We start from the raw sequence: 21,257 nt of genomic DNA, 5'->3' as shown, positions 1-21,257 counted from the left end.
TGCAACTGAGGTGAAAGACAGAGTTAACTTGCACATGTGCAAGGCAGGAGTCCCGCAGCATTTTGAGGAATACTTTTTGAGGGTCTCTCCTGTGTCCCCCTCACCCCCCATTAATCTCTGCATCTGCGTCTTGGCAGGGCAAAGGGGGAACTTTGTGAGTAGTGTGAGAAGCCTTTTATGGAGGGAGCGGGGAAGGTGCTATGTAAACCTGGGGGTAGTAAATAAATACTGTACAGCTGGGGAAGGCCTGGTGGTTTGGTTATTCTGTGGTTACCTAGTGCAGGGACTTTGGTATTAGTACGGCAGTGGTACTGGCACAATTTTTATAGTAGGGGTGCTGAGGGCAGAAACCCTGTATTGGGGCTGTTACTACTACTTCAAGCCAAGGAGTGCAGTAGCATCCCCACTTGCAGCACCTCTGTAGTACAGGATCTGTTGTTCTATTAGGCACAATAATTAATGACAATTCAGGGCTGTGGTTTGCTTACTCGGGGGTGGGCTGGAGGACTGTGGCTTTCGCTGCACCATTTCCCCCTCGTCCAGGAGCGAGGCCTGCTAGCCTGCGCCACTTCAGCCTGCCGCTGCCTCCGGGAGCCACTAGAGGGCGCTGCGGGGCGCCTGGCACTACAACTCCCGTCGGGCCTTGCGGCTACTGCCACCGCCCCGGGGGCGGGGGCGCGCGCACAGCCTGCTGGGGCCGGGCTGCGCGCTGGGCCGGCGCCCATGGTGGGTAGTGGCCTGGGCGGGAGGTAGAACCGTTGGTTGCCGGGTCCATTCATCGCCGCCGCGTCCCCGCCATGGAGGCGCTGATCCCGGTGATCAACAAGCTGCAGGACGTGTTCAACGCCGTGGGGGCCGACATCATCCAGCTGCCGCAGATCGTGGTGGTGGGGACGCAGGTGAGCGAGGCGGGGGCGCTGCGGGCCCGGGGGCGGGATGGAGGCGCCCAGGGAGCGGGGCGGCAGCCGCCCCTCTGTGAAGGGCACCGGGGGACGCGGGCCTGGGAGGGGAGCTGGGTTCGCGCGGGGCCGGGCCCCGAGCCCGCTCCTGCCTGGCGCCCGAGGGCTCTGCGGGGCGGCCCCGGGGAGAGCAGCCGGCGTGAGCCGCTGGCGCCCTTCAGCGGGTGTCCCGCATTGCTGCGCCCAGCGCCCGTCAGTGGCTGATTGCCTCAGCCCCGGCAGGCGGGGGAGGGTTGTTCCCTCTTCGGCTGGGGGCCCGAGCGAGGGGGAGGGGTGAAGTGACCGGCTCCAAATGCCCCTGTCCCGCTGAAGGTGACCGCGCTGCCCACTCCAGCATCTTGCCGTCTTGGGCCCCCGTTTTATTCTGGGCTTGACCTTCCTGGTGCTTGGGCTGCATAACGTTGGAAAGGGGGTGTAGTAAGATGGGGCTGGTAAGGTAACTCCTAACACCGCATCTTTGTGACACTGGCCCTCTGCTCTCATGTACAGTCATTTAACATCGCTGGCAGTTACTTGGATTGATGTGTGTTAAATGGCAATTTGGTGCACCTGTTTAAAACCCACAATCCTGTGTTGGCTCCAAATAATTGCAACAAATTATTGGTTTAATCTAGCAGTGCTAGTATGTTTTAAAAACCAAATTGATACCATATGGTTGTTTAAAGGGGGAAGGATAGCTCAGTGGTTTGAGCATTGGCCTGCTAAACCCAGGGTTGTGAGTTCAATCCTTGAGGGGGGCCATTTAGGGAACTGGGGTAAAAAAAATTTTGTCTGGGGATTGGTTGGTCTTGCTTTGAGCAGGGGGTTGGACTAGATGACTTCCTGAGGTCCCTTCCAACCCTGATATTCTATGATTACTACAGGGATGCTATCAACTTAAATGTGACCCTTAATTTTTTTTAAAACCAAGTTATAAAATCATAGACTATTAATAAGAGTTTACCTATCAGACTGAAAATAGTTCTTAGAGAAAGTTCCTGTGCAGGGTTTGAAACCCCAACATTGAGCACTAGGACACTGAAAGTGAAACGAATTAAAAGTAGTAGAACTGCATTTCTCCCCCTCCCCCCGTTGTCTACACTTGGAGAAATGCAGAAAGTAAAGCGCATAAGTTGTTACCAACTAAATTAGATTTTTAAAATTCTTTCATTTGTTGTAGCGTAAGGCAGTGTTGTTCTTGTAGGTAAAAAAACGTTTACCGTAACTACTTAAATTGATCGTATCCCTATGGCAATAGCAACTCATGGAAATTAGGCAGAACCTATATATTTTGGCTGCACTTCTGCAGGTGGATCTACGTGGACAGACTAGAGTTCCCATTGAATTCAGTGGAGCTTTCTGCAGGTACATCAGTCTGGTCACATGGATCCTGCTGCAGGATTGGTACATCTCCATAGCAAGCAGGAGTCTGAGCCTGTCTCTACAGATTCAGGCTGGATCTCTGGCTTTGAAGCCTACTCACCTTCCTAGGCTTCAGAGCCGGAGCTCCAGCCCAAGTCCTAATGTCTACACAGCTATTTTTAGTGTCATATCATGAGCCCATTGATCTGGGCTCTGAGATTCATTACTGCAACATCCTATTTCTGTGTAGAAGTAGTACCCTTTGTTAAAATTTTTGGAAGAAAACATTTGCTTAATTTTTAGGATTGATGTGTCTCTTTTTGTAAGTTATACCAAATCCAACACAATTTCTGGATACCTGAGGATTAGTTATATTTATATATGGGGCGAATGGGAAATAATAGAATATCAGTCACTCAGAAAATGATTTATTCAAGAGAATTTTTAACTTTGAAATACTTGTACTACAAAAGCAGCTGCATTGCTGAAGCACATAATAGGTTGGCTCTCTAAGCCAATTAGAGTGTAGTGGTCAAGAGAAGTAGAGGAATCAGCTGTCATTTTATTTTACCAACATTCATCAGATATACTAAATGACTGATGTATAATTATTCTAACAGACGTAAAATACTTGTAATAGAACACTGTCAAGGGTATATTTCCTACTCTTAGGGAAAAAGTCTATTTTGCATTTATGATTAAGTGCCTTACTATTTTTGTAGCAGAAAAGACACCATTATCCTCTGAAAACATTTAATCTCTTCCACTGATATCATTATTCTTAATGTAAAGGAATTGTAAAACAATAGTTACAGTATATTACAGGGTAATTCACTTCCCAAAACAGGTGTAATTGTGGCATTCTTCCACCGGACCCTCTGTTTGAAACTTTCCTTGCCTAACTTTGTGCAATTTATTGACATGGAAGTTTGGGGGCAAGAATCACAAAGAATTAACAACTTTCTCCTTGTTTACCATTCATAAATGCATAGAGCAAATAATGGTCTTCCTTACAATATATGTAATTTGAATAGTCCATTCTTATAAATATTCTGTTTTTATATTAATAACAGCTCTGTATTCAATAATTTCATAATTATCCTCCTTACCTTGTAGATGGGGGTCTCATGACACTGTATTAAAGGGCTTTGTAAAGTCCAGATAAATTGCATCCTTCCTAATATTTTAAAAGTAAAAATGACTATATTTGTTAGCCTTGATTGATGTGATGTGAATCTGTGTTGTCTGCCCTCAGTGAAATTATAGCCTTCTGGGTGTGTTCTTGTTGTGTTCCTTTATTAAAGTTGGTTTATGGTTCTACAGATTTCTGGAGACTCCTCAAATTTCTTCTTAAATTGGTACATTAACTTTATTATCTTATTTTAAGTAAATTTTGAAATGAACCTTCTTAAGATTCTCTGTGTAGGCCAATTACTTCAGAATTTTGTGGTTAAATGCCATATGGTCCTGGAGTTCTTCTAAGATGTCTAATTTCCTAGTAGTTTGCTGGCATCTGAAGATTTTAAAAAATATTTTGCCTTTCTTCTTTTTGACTTTTCAAATCTGTTTCTGTATTCTTCACCTGACTCATTCTTTGTGGAAAATGGACACAGTCAAATGAAAGAGAATTTCTCTCTCTCTCTCCTGTCAGTGAATTGTTCTCATTCTTTCCTTCTGTCTGTTTCTCTCCTTAAATGGCCATATTTTTTTATATATATTCTACTTGGAGAGGAATATTGTTTTAATCTTCTGTAATTTTAATTTCACACTCATCACTTTTGTTCTCCCTCTATATTATAATGTTTCCACTCTTTCTCTGTATATAATATTTCATACCTTGCTTATGCCTTTCTCTTATCCATGATATATTTTGTGTTTTTGTGCATGCTGTGTGGATTCTTTTCATTCCTACAGTATTTTTAGCTAGAAATTGCCCATATCCTGCGGGCATGCACTTAATTTATCTTTGAACGCTTTCTATTTCCCCAGTGTGCTCCTTTCCTCCATTGCTTTGTGATTCAATATTTCCTGCATTCCTTGAAAACATGCTCTGCTGAACTTCAGTGTCCTATTTTTTCCTATTTTTTCTCTCTGTAAACACATTTTAGTCCTCATTATAAAATATTTCCTAACTGGGCTTTGGGCACTATTATTCAGATGCCTCTGCTCCTCTAGTCATGTTCTGTGTTACTCCAAACAGTGTGAGAATTGTTCATTTTCCAGTTCTCTCTAGGTATTGCGTAGAGCAGCAATTCTGTGTCATAGTATAGATATTTTGCTAGCATTCTTGCCAGCCTTAGCAAAAGGAGTTGAGAGTTGTTATTACTGGTTTCTGCCCTTTGAACCCTTCCCGTTACACTAATCTTGTGTCACTAATTCTGGTTATTCTGTCATTCCTAGTGGTGAGTATGTGCTTTTATTTCTCCTTTGGTTTTAGATGTTAGCTTTCTGCATTATCAAATTTCATGAAAAGGCACAGGCTGGGAATACTGTCTAAGCAACACACACAATACAATAGTGCAATAGCATCCAACCACTCTGATGTCTTCATCTTATACCTGTACTTTGCTCTGTGGTTAAGACTTGTTACTTACAAAGCATTATGGAATGGCTTCAACCTAATAGCACAAAACACTACAATAAAAAGAAAGGAGCGATATTGATCATTCCCAAAACAATGAGTCTATTTGAATGTATATACATACAAAATAAATGTGTGATAGTTATTGCTGTGGTTAATTGCCTACACTACAAAATCAGGTCTGGGTTCAAGAAGAGGTCAAAACACGTGGCTCATTATGGAGAATGAGAATATTATCAGATTTGGGCATCGCAAGAAGGCATTAATCCAAATGGCTATGAATTAGGTAACTTTACTCCTCCAGGTTATTGTTTGCCTTCTGCACGGGGTTCCTAGAAAACATTGCCTCTCCCATTGATTTAAATAATGACTAGCTTAGTAGTAAATACCATTATACCATTACAGAAATGAGTTATGAGTCAACCCATACTATGTGTAAAATTGTGATTTTACCTGTGCATCCCAGGCATGACTTTGGGACAGTATTTCAGGTGAGGTATTGTAATACTTAGCTGCACATGTGCTCATTAGTAGCACTTCTGAAATTGCCTCTCACTTATGTTTGTCTTCTGACTTATTCACTATTGTTTCACTGCTATTTTGGGGCTTCCTATTGGCAAGTGCCTAAGTGTTCTTCCCAGTATTTAACGTACAGCCTTCCTGCATGGATCTTTCAAAGACAACAGCTGTTTTATTCTATTAATGGCTGTGAGTGTCGCTCAGATTTGGGATTGCCTTAAATTTCTTTTATTTCTATTAATTTTCTAATCTTGCTGAGTGGATGTCGTGTCCTTGGTACCCCAATGATAGAACCACTCTGAATGTCATAATGTGGTATGTCAGGTTCTGCATAATAGCTATCCTGCACATCCACTGTATTCTGTTAGATAAAGTTAAGATTATAATTCTCACAGCAAGATACTGTTTGGGAAAAAATGTTTGTGAAGCCAGGTGTACACTCTCAACTACTGGGATTCAGGGGCAAGTGTACCAGATGTTATATCAGGATATCCTCCTGGAGAGTTGGTACTTGTGCTAGCCCTGGTTTAGTTTGTTAAATTTGAGTTCTCCTGCTTAGCTGCTACGGCCTTGTCTCGACTGGGGATTTGTCCCAATTTCAGCTCTCAATTGTAAAACAATGGTGTGCTTGCGATGTATTGGTGTAAACCCCTGCTTTAGATAGGGCAAGCTGCAATTTGCACCAGTGTCGTTTACCCAGGTTTCAAACAGGGGTATGCTCCACTTGGGAAAGCTCCAGTTTTCATGTCCGTAGAAGGGGTTTGCACCTGTGCATCTACACCAGTGGCTGGCCACTGATGGGATAGAACTGCAAATGCATAATCCAGACAACAACTGACAAGGGGTGTGCATTTGTCTCCCCAACTCCTCCCAGACCTGTTGGTTTTTATCTGCTGTTCACGGTGTCTGGTTTTGTGTGTAATTGTCTTTCTTCCTCTCAAGTGTGTCCTCCCCACGGTTCATACCCTGGCTGTTCTGGTGCCTGCTTTGAGCAGGAGCAGTGATGTGAAATTGACATTAATTAGCTGTTTACACTTTCAAGATACTGTGTAATCTACTTCTGATGTAGGTCAGATTGAGCAGTACTTGATGGTATGCTGTAGTGGTGCATCTCTGGCCCCATCATTAGTTTCTGCAGAATTTTTTTAGGGCCTTTAGGTTTGTGAAGAAAACCTTCAGAATGTGATCAGTGCCTCATTGTCTCACACTGAGTCTGCAGATGGATGAATGAAAGGATAGTTGTACAGAAGCATGAACTGTGTCCCCTTCATCTAAAGGATTTTAACATTGAAACCAATTACAGTGTTGACTGTTTTCCTGCTGATCAGTTTAGTGGATACATCCAGCTACTTTGAGCGTGTGGGCAGAGCTGAGTATAGATAGACTTAGAAGGATTAGATTTTGATTGGTAAAAGTCAGTAAACATCAATTTCCCCACAAATGAATGAAAAGATATTTCCATTAATAATGATAAAAATTTATGGATAGGCAAGAGAGAAAAATGGTGCTTGAGAGCTTCTTATAATTGGCTTTAAGGCAGGGTGGATAAAAATCAATTTTTTAAAAAAATAAATAAAGGATTTTTTTATTTAAATCGGATTTGTTGATTTAAATAGGTTTTTTCCTCAAAAAGCATTTTAGCAAAAAAATCTGATCTAAAGATAGTTTTAATTAAGATACATTATAGCTCAAAGATTTCTCATCATGGAATAGGGATTATAAATTCTAGTTCTATAGTATGAGACAATATATTCATGTAATGTTTAAGAAAAGTTTTGTAAATGAGTTCCAATAGTTCATGGATTAGGGACCCAATCTTATGGGGTTCCAGGAGCTTCTGTATAGATTATTTAGGTTAATCTTTCTATCTACCCAATGGGACTCAGTGCTCAGTCTAGAAGATACCATCAGAGATGCTTAGTTCTGCAGTTCTCAAACTGTGGATTTGTGTCTCCAGAGATAACATGCTTGTTAACAGCAAAAAAATTTTTAAATACGTACATAAATAATCTATAGAGGTGAGAAATAATAGACCTCAACCCTATTGTCCCTCTGCAAATTTGTGTACACAGAGTCAATCCCTTACCTCTCTCTAAAAGTGCAAAGTTTCAAAAAGTTAAATGAATAGAAGATTTTTGGGGGCGGAATAGATCTGGACAAGGAGACGAAGTCTGGCGATAAATGTGAGAAGGGAGGGACAGGTAGTAGAAACAAAAGTGAAACTTTTTGAGCAGCATATTCTAGAAGTCTTGAGGTCTTTCTGAGTGTAATCTTCATTGATTTGAGATCTACCATACCATTCTTTCCCTAGAAGGGAAAACCTATAATGGCAGCAGGCCGTAAAAGAAACCCAGTTTGGGAATAAGAACCATTCAAGAAATATATGTTTGCTGATGATGTTTTAAAGAGAGTCACACCAGTGAACTGGTAGAAGTCACTTAAACACTTGGATTCAGGCCTTGGCTACACTTGCAAGTTACAGCGCTGTAAAGCCTCCCCCAGTGCTGTAACTCACTCCCCGTCCACACTGGCAGGGCACTTGCAGCGCTGTATCTCCCTGGGTACACCGCTGCAGGTACTCCACATCTCCGAGAGGAATAACAGCTGCAGCGGAGTGGCTACGACTCACAGGTGTGAGTGTAAACGCTTGCAGCGCTGTACTAATCACCTTGTCAAGTGGCCAATCCTCTCCATTGTTGTGACCGGCTGCAGGAATGCGGAAGTGCCGGTTTCAAAGCTCGTACCACAGAGAAAAGCAAACAATTTGCAGCTTGCTTTGAGTGAGTAAATGAATGAGCAGGGGGCCGGGAGTTCGGAACTTGCAAAATAGAGAGCTGACATGCTCCAAAAAGCACTCTCTCTCCCCCCACACTCCCTGTCACAATCCACCCCCCCACCCCCATTTTGAAAAGCATGTTGCAGCCACATGAATGCTGGGATAGCTGCCCATAATACACCGCTCCCAACACAGCTGCAAATGTTACAAGTGTGGCCACACCACTGCGCTGGCAGCTGTCAGTGTGGACAGACTGCAGCGCTTTTCCCTACTCAGCTGTACGAAGACAGGTTTACCTCACAGCGCTGTACAGCTGCAAGTGTAGCCAAGGCCTCAGAGATTGTTGAAGTGATAATCTCACTTTTAACAGCAGTAGCTTCTTCTGCCGGTGTAGAAAGAATATTTTCTTCCTTTGGACTAATTAATTCCAAATTGAGAAGTTGTTTGGGTCCTGAAAAAGCAGGAAAGCTTGTTTTTCTTTTCCAGATTCTGAACAAACAGGAAAATGAAGGTGAAGACGACTGAGTTAGCTGCAGAACCCAATATTTTAAGTTTCTCATGTTGACCTGGCTGACATAGTCGATTGAATTTTTTTTTAAATATTTCATTTAACTATTTTAGTTAAAAACAATTTTAACAAAAACCTCATTTAAAAAAAAACTTGAATGTTTAACTAAATTCAAAAATGTATATGCTTGTTTTGTTAAAATATTATATGTTTGCTGTTGAAGAAAAAAATCCAGCATACATAACGTTGTTGTTTTAGTTAAATAAAACAATTTAAATGTCTGTCTGGTGATGTTCTCCTCCTAATACAGCTGTTATGCTCATACAAAGCACACGGGATCTTTATAGAGGAAGGCAAATACACAGCATTTATTGCAATTACAATAGTTAGCATGTGCTTTTCAGTCACACGCACGTACACATAGACACACACCCAGACTCCTGCCAGTGATATTTATAGTTACCAGTCTATTGTAGCTCGAGTCAATCTAATGGCCAGTTAGACTGAGCACTAGTGTGAAGCTGGGCTCTTGTCAGTTGCGATCCGATGCTACGAGGCTTTGCAGGACTGAACCCAGCGTTCCATGGCAAAACACCCCAGCTTTATAGTTGTAAATTCCCGTTTGAGTCCATGCATTTTGCAATGTCATCCTGTAATCATTAGTCCTTAAGTGGTGTTATCATTTGATGGTTATTGTCGGGCTTCCCATCGTTATCTCCTATTTGTTGTCTCGCCTTCGGGGGTGCCTGCCTCACCTCTGAAGGTCGTCAGTGCTGCTAACATGTTTAGCACTGGCTACAATGGATGTTTTCTGATTGTCTTCTGGTCTTTCCAAGTCTCTCACTTCTTCTTGACCATCTGGACATTTGTGATGGCTTTCACACCTTATCTTTTCCTCATGCATGCATTCCTCATTCACACAAACAATCTCTTACAGAAACCTTCAAAGGTATACAGACAACAGTATTGTATATTTAGCAGCATATATTGTAAATCAAGCCTTGCTAAATCTTATAACTAAAACAATTCCGATTGGGGCTTCAGGCCCTCAACATTCCTCTAATCTCCTTAACATAGGGTACAATACAAGATCCTGTCTCTTACTTACTAAACCTTAAAACAAAGAAATGTATATTTTAGAGTGCCTAATTTGTAATACATATAGGAAACCATAGTAGACATTATAACTTATCCTAAAACAAAAGGGTGACCATAATCAGTCATAAGGATTGTTCTGGTCTGTCATTCCTTTCTGCTATTCAAAAAGGGTGGCTGACAGGATGAAAGCAAATCATACGTTAATTCTTATGGGACATTATAAAATCCTGCTCCTACACAGCATGGCAAGAAAATCCTCCAAATACTAATGATTAACCTGTTTAACTGGAGATAGTTCACCTCCCAATGACTTCTTAAATATCTGCTTCAGTTACCTTTGATAAATGAAATAATCAAACAATCATTCATTTCCTGATATAGCTGTAAAACTAATCTGAAACGTTTTCAAAATAAATCACTTTAAAAATGTATAGTGTATACCTTCTACGTCTATCTCTGAGTTGTGAAGAATATGTATTAAGGTTATAACAACCATCAAGAATCTACTTTTATGTAGAAATCCATGATCAAATGAAGTCTTCCTGACTAGTGATTTAAATCAGTTTGAGTTAAATCAAATCCACCCTGCTTTAAGGATATTTACTTTTACTCCTGATGGCATTTTGCGCCAAAAAAATAAAAATTCTGCGCACAATATTTTAAAATTCTGCAAATTTTATTTGTTAAATGTGAAGGCTCCAGCATGGCATTGGGGAGCATAGGCCACTGGCTGCATAGAGGTGGGAGATCACTGTGCATCTCCCCCACCCCACCCCCCGGGGACACAGATTCAGAGGTGAGGCTACACCCAACCCTGACACAGCGCAAGGACCGGGCCTGCCCCAGAAACAACCTAGGTCCCTGCCTCTCCAGGCCAGGTGCACCACGTGTGGGCATGCAGGCTGAGCAAGGCAGGATCCAAGTTTTGGGGCAGGATCCAGGTGTGGGTTGAGAGCAGTGATGAGCTGCCAAAATCTGAACAACTGTTTCCCTCCTCACCCCACGAGGGGGTCGTGGCCTGCCCCCCGGGACTCCTGCCCCATCCAACCCCCCGCGTTCCTTGATGCGCCCCTCCCTCCCCCCCGGGACCTCTGCCCCATCCTACCACCCCTTCTCCCTGTCCCCTGACCGCCCCAGAACACCTGCCCCATCCAACCACCCCTTCTCCCTGGCCCCTGACCGCCCCTGGAACCCCTGCCTCTGACTGCCTCCCACCGCCCCATCCAACCCCCCCTCCTTCCTGACTGCTCCCCGGGACCCCTTGCCCCCATTCAACCCCCCTGTTCCCCACCCTCTGACCGCCCCGACCCCTTGGATTTACACAGGTGTTACAGAGAGCATAATTTGGCCAGCTGGACTTTTACTGTTGGTGATTGTATGCAAGAAGGAAAGAATGCAGCTTTGCAAATCCTATCTGGAATCTCAAAGCAGGGCTGGTAGCTAGTTTTAAGAAAATGTTGAGGAGATGATTCTGTCCTGTAGTGAAAGCTTTTGCTATTTCCGAGTTCTCATTGCCGTTATCTCATATTGTAGGGGAAACTCTGATATTGCCGTCATTGCTTTGCCAAGTCAGGGCTATATTGCCTCTGCTTTGCTCTATGGTCCTACTATAAGTTACCTCACACATAAATTCTGTACTTTTTTCCACGAATGCAGTTGTGTGTAACTCTGCAAAAGATGATGCATTTACAATATCCTTATTGAGGATTTGAAATTCCTCAATAGTTGCATTTGACAACTTATCCCTCACTGGAAACACCTTTTTAAAATGAGAAACTTTATCTTGGAAGGACCTAATGATACATTTAAAGAGCAACAACAAATTTAAATTGTTGTTTGACAATATCTACAGCTAGTACAAGTCCATTAGTGTTAATGTCTGAAGTGAAATTAGGTGAGGGTGCAGTTCTTGTCTGAAAATGACTGTAAACTGGTATTGTAGGGTTTGTTTCTTCAAGTGAAAAATTCTCTTAGTTATTGATTGAGAATGTTTCAGTCTCAGTCCTGCAAACTCATGATGGAATCTGAGTAAACCTGAGGCTATTCCTTCTCATGTAGTCTCACTCATAATAATGATTCTGCAGAAGAAATTCTTTTGAACCACTGCAACCCATCTGTATTGTACAAGTGTGACTTAGGAAAGAATTTGGCCCTGCAGTTGGAACTTATGGTATGGGTACACCTACACAGCAAGTGGGAGATGTGATTCCCAGCTCGGGTAGACGTACGTGCACTAGCGCTGCTTGAGCTAATGCATAAAAATAGCAGTATGGCCATAGTGGTGGTGTCTGTTGTTGGCTGCATGTGTTCTCTCTGCGTGCTGCAGTGGGTCTGGCCAGATAGCCCATACCGCAGACTTTGATGGAATTGTCCAAGAAGACCACAAACTTGGTTCAGTGGCGAAGGCGCTCCACCAGGTTTATTGTTAACGAAGCACAGTTCTAATGCCCTGGCTCAATGGTTACAGGTACAGTAATTAAGACTAAGTTTTTGTCATGGATATTTTTAGTAAAAGTCAGACAGGTCATGGGCAATAGTGAAAAAATCACGAAGCCTGTGACCTGTCCTTGACTTTTACTAAAAAATACCCATCACAAAATGGGTAGCCTGGGCAGGGGGTGTGGGGGCTGGGAGCTTCAGGGTCCCCCTCTGCTGGAGGCTCCAAGCTGTGGGGGACCCCCCTGCCACCCACAGCAGCTGGGAGCTCCGGGGGTCCCTCTTGCTGGGTCCTCCTGCTGTCTGTGGTGGATGGGTGGGGAGCAGTCGGGGGTCCCCTTTGCTGGCCGGGAGCAGCGGATTCCCCTGCCTCCCATGGTGACCGGGAGCGGCGGTGGCGTGGAGCTGTGGGGGTCCCCCCTGCCAGCTGCGGTGGCTGGGAGCTGTGGGGGTGTCTGGCATGATCTTCTGGAATGTGTTTATGCAAGTGTCCAGTGGCTAGCACTTTTTAGGAGTGTTTGTGTTTTTGCAACACCAGCCGTGTTCTTGCCAGGTTCATGTTCCGGACAGCGAACCTGCAGGCAGGCATGTTTTGTAACAGGGCCTGACTTTTGCTTATAGCCTGATTCTTGCTAACTTTGCTTTATATAAGCAGGGCCTTAGGCTTTACAGCAGGTCTTATGTCTCCAGGCTCTCTTTTTCTACTACAAATGCCATTGGTGGCACTTTGGGCTAGCTGCGTGAGTACAGGCCCTTCTGACCCTCAGCTAAATACTCAGGCGGCTTGTGTGAGCTGTCATCCATGCCAGCTTAGCCACACTGCTACTTGTAGGCAATAATATGAGCAGAACTTGTGCGTGTGTAGGTGTACCCTATATCTTTACCGCAGAGTTAATGTAAATTATCTATGCTCAAGTTAACTCCTCTTGAGTTAGCCTGGTTTGAGTGAGAGAATCCATACTGCAAAATAACACTGGAGCTACACAGAATGGGGGTAGACGTGAACTGCTGATGAGTTGTGCTAACTCCAGCTGTGTTCTATTATCTCCTGGTGGGCCAGCCAACTTGAGTTAAAAACAACGTCAGACTCAAGGATTTTTGTGTGTGGATGGACTTAAGCCAAGAGCTGCCTGTAACTCAATTTAGCAGTGAAGACATGGGCTGTGGATGGATGAAAAGAGATAGAATCAAGTCCTATTTTCTAACTGTTGGCTCTGTAGAGTTGCTTGGGGAGAAAGTAGTTAAAATATACAAGTCAGAAGATGTATCCAAAATTCATATAGGGAACAGATCTGTGGAATGAGTGCCATATTTATGTAGTTATTTTTCAGAGTGGGTCCACATTCCAATTCAGATTATTTAGGTGTGATTATTTTGGACTTTTTTTCATCATAATGTAACTCCAGCTGTGGTTTGCAAATCTGACAGCAGCGTAACTTTTAGTGTGGTTTTTAAGTCTCTCTATTTGTTGGTAAAATAGCTCTCTCCCACAGCACGAAGCTCTTATTTTTTTAAAAAAATTATAGCTTAGGCAAAGTTCCTGTTGAAATTCTGAGTAACAACTGAACCTTTTGGCCCTATATGCTTGAGGAGGAGATGATACATTCTAAGGTAGATGCTTTATCCATAAATATTCTCTTTAATACTCTCTTGCTGTGTGTGTTTCCTTTAGTGGGACAGATAGTGATTTGGCTGTCTTGTCCCATCACATCAATACAAATCTGTTACTACTTTGCACTTTATAATTTAACCCCTTAGCAAGTCACTTTTTAATCCCATTCTTTTATCCTCCTTTCACTGTGTCCATCTCTCACTATGACACCTTAATCTGCCTTTGTAAACAATGATATGATTAGGTTCATGACCTCCATATCCGTTCTTGACTTTAAACTATTGTTAAAGAAACCGCTTTCTACTCTGAAAATAATGAAGGGTAGCAGCAGTTAATCTTGGGAATAAGACAATTGTTACCAAATTTTATTTACTATTTTGATTTAAATAGTACCCCCGTGACAGTGTACAAACCCTGCACTGGAAAGGAGGGGGGTAAGGAGCTACTTTGGGCCCGGGCAGCCCTGCCCCGCCTCACCTGCAAAGCATGCGTGGGCTGGAGAAGGAACTTAAAAGGGGAGCACAGCTCAGTAGCTGGCTGGTAGAGGTGGAGAACTGACCTACACCCTGATCTCTTGGGAAGGAGTACTGCAGGTGCTGCTACTAGCTGTACCACCCTTGCCAAACCCACAGAGAAGGGACTTGCAGCTCTCAGAAGGTCTGAGACTTTTTGATTTCAGTTATTTCATATTTTTACTTTATCCATTGGGAAAAGGATTTGGTAGGAAGTGATCTAGGGAGGCGAAACAGCCGTCTAGCACTTGGAGTAGCAGGACTTAGCTGCTAACTATTGGGCCCCGGATTGGAACCCAGTGGAAAGGGTTCCATAGAGCTACTGTGTAGCAGATAGACTTGTCAATATGCTCAATGATTATTAAATAACTACCATGTTGGTGGGTGATAATTTGGGGACTCAATAATTCAGTGATTGCCAAATACCTTTTTAGCTCCCTGCCCTCTATTCTTACCCCTCAACTGCAAACTACAGAGAAATTGAATAGTGTAGTATGGTTCTATTAAAACAAAACAACTCCCCAAACCAAACCTGTCAATCCAGAATTGTAGTGAATTGAGGTGATGTACCCAGGCTTAGTAAATGTTAGTAGATGATTAACAAGGTATTTCCTCGAACCTGTATGTATATATTATTGCCGATCTCGTTACACTTCTACCAACCTCATACACAAGTTCTGCAGAGGGAAATGCCACTCAGAGGGAATTTAGGATTGTGCAGTCTTAGAGCATGTCTACACTTACCTCTGGAGCGATCGATCCAGCAGGGTTCGATTTATCGCGTCTAGTGACGACACGATAAATCGACCACCGAGTGCTCTCCTGTCGACTCCGGTACTCCACCGGAGCGAGCGGTGGAGTCGACGGGGGAGCGTCAGCAGTCGACTTACCGCAGTGAAGACACCGCGATAAGTAGCTCTAAGTATGTCGACTTCAGCTACGTTATTCACGTATCTGAAGTTGCGTAACTTAGATTGATCTTCCCTTCCCTCCCCGCCCCCCAGTGTAGACCAAGCCTCAGTGAAAGTATTTAACTGCTGTGTTTTGTTAGCTGCTGCTGGTTGATTGTCCTATTGGCAAGATGCATCACCTTTGCAATCCGTGGAGTTACCTGCCAAAAAGTGTACAATAGCCATGCAAAATTCTACTTGGGGTACAGGTCTGTCTCATCTTACACGGGGGTTCTGTTCCACGGTTAGCGTGTAAAGCGAAAACCGCATATAGTCAAAATTACATTGAGTTCAATGGCGGGCGGAATCGCCCGCACTACAGGTACAGTATTAAAATTGTTGTTTTTCTCTTTTTTGTTTTTTTTTGGTTTGTTTTTGCCGACCATGTAAAGCTGAAATCGCGCATGTTAAATGCGCGTAAGATGCGACAGACCTGTACTCATTTTCATGTGAAAGATTTTACTGTATCGATGTAGAAAGGATAAGTACCCAAATGCAAAACATCTTTTTTGGTGACACTTGTATGTTTCCATCATGGTGTAGCCAGGAAAATTAACTCTCTACTATACTGTTACTCATTGTAGTGTTACTGTAAGATGTTACAAAATAGTCACCCCAGAAGATACAGAGTTGCTTTATAGAAGTTAAAGTATAATGAAACAACTTTTCAGTTATTTCCAAAAGGTTGTTGTGAAGATTAATGTTCTTAAAGTGCTTTGAGATCTCTGGATGGAAAGTGCTAAAAAAGTGCAAAATATTTTCTTAAACCCAGTAAGTTCCTACTTCAAGGTTGGTGAAATAAATGAATACAATCTATGGAGGCATTTGTTTTCCTTTAAATAAAATAAAATGTTAAAAGGTTAATATTACAGCATTGCAATAATAGGTATATAAGAAAGTCACGGATGTGTTTCAATTTTCAGAGCAGTGGCAAGAGTTCAGTGCTGGAAAGTCTTGTGGGGAGGGATCTGCTCCCAAGAGGTACTGGAATTATCACCCGGAGACCCCTTATTCTGCAGCTGGTGCATGTTTCACCAGAGGATCGTCGGAAAACATCTGGAGATGAAAATGGTAAGAGTGATCCAACTGGGATTTTAATCTTCGTGTTTATGTAGTTGTCCTTAAAAGGAAATACCTCGTGGTATTTTTATCCTTTTTGTGGGGAAAAATTACTAACTTTAATTTTAAAATGTATTTGCACATTTTTTTCTTATTCCTTTGAGGCTTATTTTATACATATAATTGTGTTGAGAAAACGTAGCCACTGTCACCACCTATGCTACCCATACAACAGAAGCTGCAAAAGCTCTGACAATTAGGATAATTGGTTCTTTCAATAGCTTTTCTGAGTTTCATATTTTTAGTCTTACCTTTGTTCTCTCCCTAGTATTCAGTGAGCACCTGTGAGAAAAGAGTATTACGGTATCTGACTGGTAGTGATTGCATAGGGTGTGCAGAGCATTTTTGCTTAGGTTCTCTGTTCCTGCTGATAAATAAAACCTCCCCAACAAGTGCATGACTGTGGAGAGGAGTTAAAGAATGTACGTAACTGGAAAAAATAATGGGCTGGGGATTACAAAAACAAACCTTTATTAGTTTAAAACTTAATTGGAACCTCCAGTGGCTTATTGATATCATTTTACTAAGCAGTATTGAGAAATTCCAACCCATATGAAAGTAGGATGATTTAGATTATTCTAAATCTTGCCTAGTCTAAAGCTTTAGTCTCTTTTAGCGACTCCTTCTTATCCGTTAGCAGATCAAGAGTGTCACCTCAATTGCCCGTTGGGAGTTGGAACAGTTTCACTTTGCATTAAGTAATACTCTTGGTCTATGTAAGAGTGAGACCACTAGAATTAATCAGTCATAGCAAAAAATCTTTTCATTTGACAGTGAAAACACACACTTCTGATGGTATGATAAACTTAAATATATATACTAGAATTGTTACTTTTCCCTGAATTTAAATAAAGCTCTTTTTAAAACCTTTAGTTCAGAACAGATTCCTGAAAATATTAAATCAAGGTTCTAGAAGTCTGTTACTTGTTTTGTTTTGTTAATATACTTTCTGTATCTTTTGGTACTTGAAAAATTACTATTAAACACTGGAGAATCTTGAAGGTGTTCCAGCTCCAAATGCCATTGTTGCTGAAAGTGACAGAAAACACAAATCCAATGTATAAAAGTTAAGTTTTTAACATGCAGCACAACAAACTACTTGACAAGGATGGGCTCTGAGAGGCATATGAATATTAAAATAGAACCATAGAACACATTTGGTTTCTTTAAAGTATCCGTGAAATTTAATTTCACATTATTTGCATTTTATTTGCACCTAATGTTTTGGTACCCTTTGAACTGCTTTCACCTCGTGCATAGTAGAATGAGATACATGATAATTACTAGTTTTTGTCCTAGTCTGCAAGGTTAAGGGTAGAAAAGATGGTTTTGTAGACCAGGACAGAGTATTAGGAGTTTGTAGGCATCTCTTCTGTTCTCAGCTCTGTTACAAATTTCCTGTGACCTTGGGCTTCAGTCTTTTCAACTGTAAAATGGGGATAATGGCACATACTGCACAGGGATGATGAATTAAATAAATATTTACGGTATAAAGCCCATTGAGATCTTTGGATGAAAGCCACTACATATGTGCCAAGTGTTACATCTACATTTTTAATTTTCAGAGTAAGGTAGGCTCATCTGATCGGAATGGACAGAGCTTTATGGCTTCTATCAACTAAGTTAGAATTTTTTTACTGAGGTGCAAACAAACTGCACGGATGCTCTAAGAAGTGGGGACAAACACTAAAGCAAAATACACAGACACTTTTCAATAGATACCTTTCTTTATGGGTATGGCCATATCAAATTCACGGTCCATTTTGGTCAGTTTCAGGGTCATAGGATTTTCAAAATAGTAAATTTCATGATTTCAGATATTTAAATCTGAAATTTCACAGTGTTGTAATTGTAGGAGTTCTGACTCAAAAAAGGAATTGTGGGGGGGTCGCAAGGTTATTGGAGGGAGGGGTTGTGGTACTGATACCCTTACTTATGCATTGCTGCTGACGGCGGCGCTGCCTTCAGAGCTGGGTGGCCTGAGAGCGGCGGCTGCTGGCCAGGAACCTAGCTCTGAAGGCAGAGCCGCTGCCAGCAGCAGTGCAGAAGTAAAGATGGCATGGTACGGTATGGTATTGCTGGCAGGGTGCTGCCTTCAGAACTGAGCGCCCAGCCAACAGCTGCCACTCTTTGGCCACCCAACTCTGAATGCAGCGAAGAAGTAAGGGTGGCAATACTGTGACATCCCCCCCACACAATAACCTTCAACCCCCGTGCAACTCTTTTTTGGGTGAGAACCCCCAGTTTCCCAGGTCTCCCCCAGGAAATCTGTATAGTATAGAGTAAAAGCACACACAAGACCAGATTTCCTGGGGGAGACCAGATTTCACGGTCGGTGACGCATTTTTCATGGCCATGAATTTGGTAGGGCCCTATTTGTGTGTTAGATATAAGTACACAAACAACTGTCTCTATATATAAACCTATATGTAGCTAATTATGATTATCAGACTTGTCTTTTTTTCATTCCAGCTTCAAGGACTAAAATGACATGAAATAAAGTATAACCATATGAACATTATCCTTATATAGTATCCTTACGCATAGTTGTCCTATAATAATTTTAGGGATTTAGAGAATTTTCTTTTTTGGAGAAAAATAACTTGTTTTGCTTTTTTTTGAGTATTTACAAAATTATATACTGCTGAGTTACAGTCAGTAATACTGCAGCCTTTCTTAAATGAGTCAGCATGGTCTGTTGTTTCTCATACAATGTCAAAGCTGCCTGCTGTCAGAGGGTCTGTTTTGTTGATATTATAAAGCAAACACTGTTAAGGAGATGAAGTCCAGAATTTGACCTACATTTAAAAAAAAAAAAAAACATTCTGGCAGGTAAATACCCTCTGGAATTTGAATTGTATGTGTAATTTTGTCACCAAACCGAGATTATTAATATGAAGCTGAATGACAACATAGGACAAACACCAGTGGGGGGAAGGGAGGGGAGAGGAGAGGAGTGGATTTGATGCTTAATCTATTGGCCCTCTAGTACTGTTCCCTAACAAATGTTATTCTCAGAATTAAATATATTCCTGCTGACATCATTGTGCTAGTGCATATATAGAATTATAAGAACCATTTTAGCTTTGAAATGTAGTGTGAAGGTTTTGCCAGATGAACTAGGACAACTTGGTAGTTCATTTTTAAAATTCCAAAAATAGTGCAAGTAATGGATTATTTTCAAAATAATTAGAATTATATTCCACTTGCTAATAAGATGAAAGTATATATTTCTAAAATTGATGTATAGTCGTTGCATCTGGTGGCCATACAATACAGTTTGTAAATAAATCTAAGGACAGTTGCATATCTGAACTCTACACGTCTAACTCTTAAGTGCATTTCATGGAACTAACCCTGTGGCATTTGACTGTAGTTGATTAAGTTGGTTACCAGTTAAAGTGCCAGGTAATGTCATAGGCTAGCTACCATAATATCACAATCCCCAGACAGGGCATTGGATAGCAACATATGACATTTTTGCAAGAATGCTGGATAATCAGGAATGCTAGACATTTATTGTATAATAAAGAAGAATTTTATATTCTCCACAATGTTATAGCTGCTCCAGTTATTCCAGCCTAGTAAACTTGGTTTCTGTTTCAGAGCTCTTGTGAAAATCTGTTCCCAAGCATATTTTAGCATCCGGTCATTAAATAAATTGACATATTTGCTTTTACTTCCGTTTTTTAAAAAAAATACACTAAACTTGCAAAATCGTCAATAAAAATTACTAGCTTGGGCAAAAAATATTATGGTGCACCCCTAATTTTAATGAATTAGAATGAGGAAAATAAACTTAATATTTGCCCATCAAAATGACACATTGTCCCTAAGTGAGGGGAGATTTTTCTGCTAGTTGAATCTTATACAAGAAGTCCTCAGTTTCTGCACTAGTGCACTGTACTATTCTGAATATACTGTTAATGAACTCTTCATGCTCATAAACATAAGAACACATAGTGGTTCCTTGTGCTTTCATTTGAATGCCTCCTTATGTTGTGCTGTTATTGACTTAACATTTTAACACCAGCTTTATTCGCTAAAGCTTGTATATAAATCATACACATCTTGGTTCCAAAAGTGAGGCTTTATACATGATATGTTTTTATAAACAGAAATTTATCTTCAGCATAGGTATATTTACCCAGAAAATTCCTCCCTTGTTTTGTAGTTTAGAGACTTTCAAATTGTCACCTATTGTACTTGTTTTCAGATCTTAATATTATTGTGCTGAATACTAGATTGTTTTTCAAAAAGAAGTTGAAGGTAAATACGTTGACATGACATAAGTGTACAGGCAGTTGGAAATAGCCTCTACTTTCCAGTGATGCTAATTTCATTTTGATAGCCTTTGACAAGACTCGGTGTGATTTACCTGAGGAATGAGCCCATATAATTTTTCTCTTGAAGAAGCCTACCTACTGTGTTTGAGTTTGATCCTCAGCACTCTGGTAGGGAGGATAAGTCTAAGAACCATGTAACTGACAATGTTTCTGATTTTTCTTTTGTGCCAGACCAAAGAGCAACTATTTTTTGAGTCACTTTTGAGCGTTCCCCGACATGATAAAATCATACCACTTCCCTGAAATGAAGGGATAGTAAATACGATTGCTACTCAGTACAAAAGAATTTGAAGCTGCCGAAGAGCTTCTAACCCAAAATACAGAAAATATATTAACAAAAGAGAATAGTCTACTCCATTAGAAGTGAGGGAGTAAGCACTGTATTTTCACATCATCATATCTGACAGAGACACAATCTCCATAACTCTCATTTACACTGAGGTCTGAGAGAGGTTCTTGGTTTGATCAGATCAAATACCTCATAATAGTTCTGTTTGTTG

At 41.4% G+C, this 21,257-nt stretch overlaps 1 protein-coding gene across 3 annotated transcripts in view; it reads left to right on the top strand.

Annotated features, from left to right (window-relative positions):
• The first annotated feature begins 795 nt into the window (after positions 1-795).
• DNM1L (dynamin 1 like) overlaps positions 796-21,257 on the top strand; it is a 58,374-nt gene continuing 37,912 nt past the window's right edge. For all 3 annotated transcript variants that reach the window (XM_024195629.3, XM_024195628.3, XM_024195631.3), the window contains exons 1-2: positions 796-899; positions 16,216-16,363. In XM_024195629.3, the coding sequence (XP_024051397.1) occupies positions 798-899; positions 16,216-16,363 (250 nt within the window). In that variant the 5' untranslated portion in view covers positions 796-797. The remainder of the gene's footprint in view (positions 900-16,215; positions 16,364-21,257) is intronic.

Source organism: Terrapene carolina, unplaced genomic scaffold (genome assembly GCF_002925995.2).
Source record: "Terrapene carolina triunguis isolate 2854851 unplaced genomic scaffold, T_m_triunguis-2.0 Scaffold247, whole genome shotgun sequence".
NCBI lineage: Eukaryota > Metazoa > Chordata > Testudines > Emydidae > Terrapene > Terrapene triunguis.
This window is presented reverse-complemented; position numbering and strand designations above follow the sequence as displayed.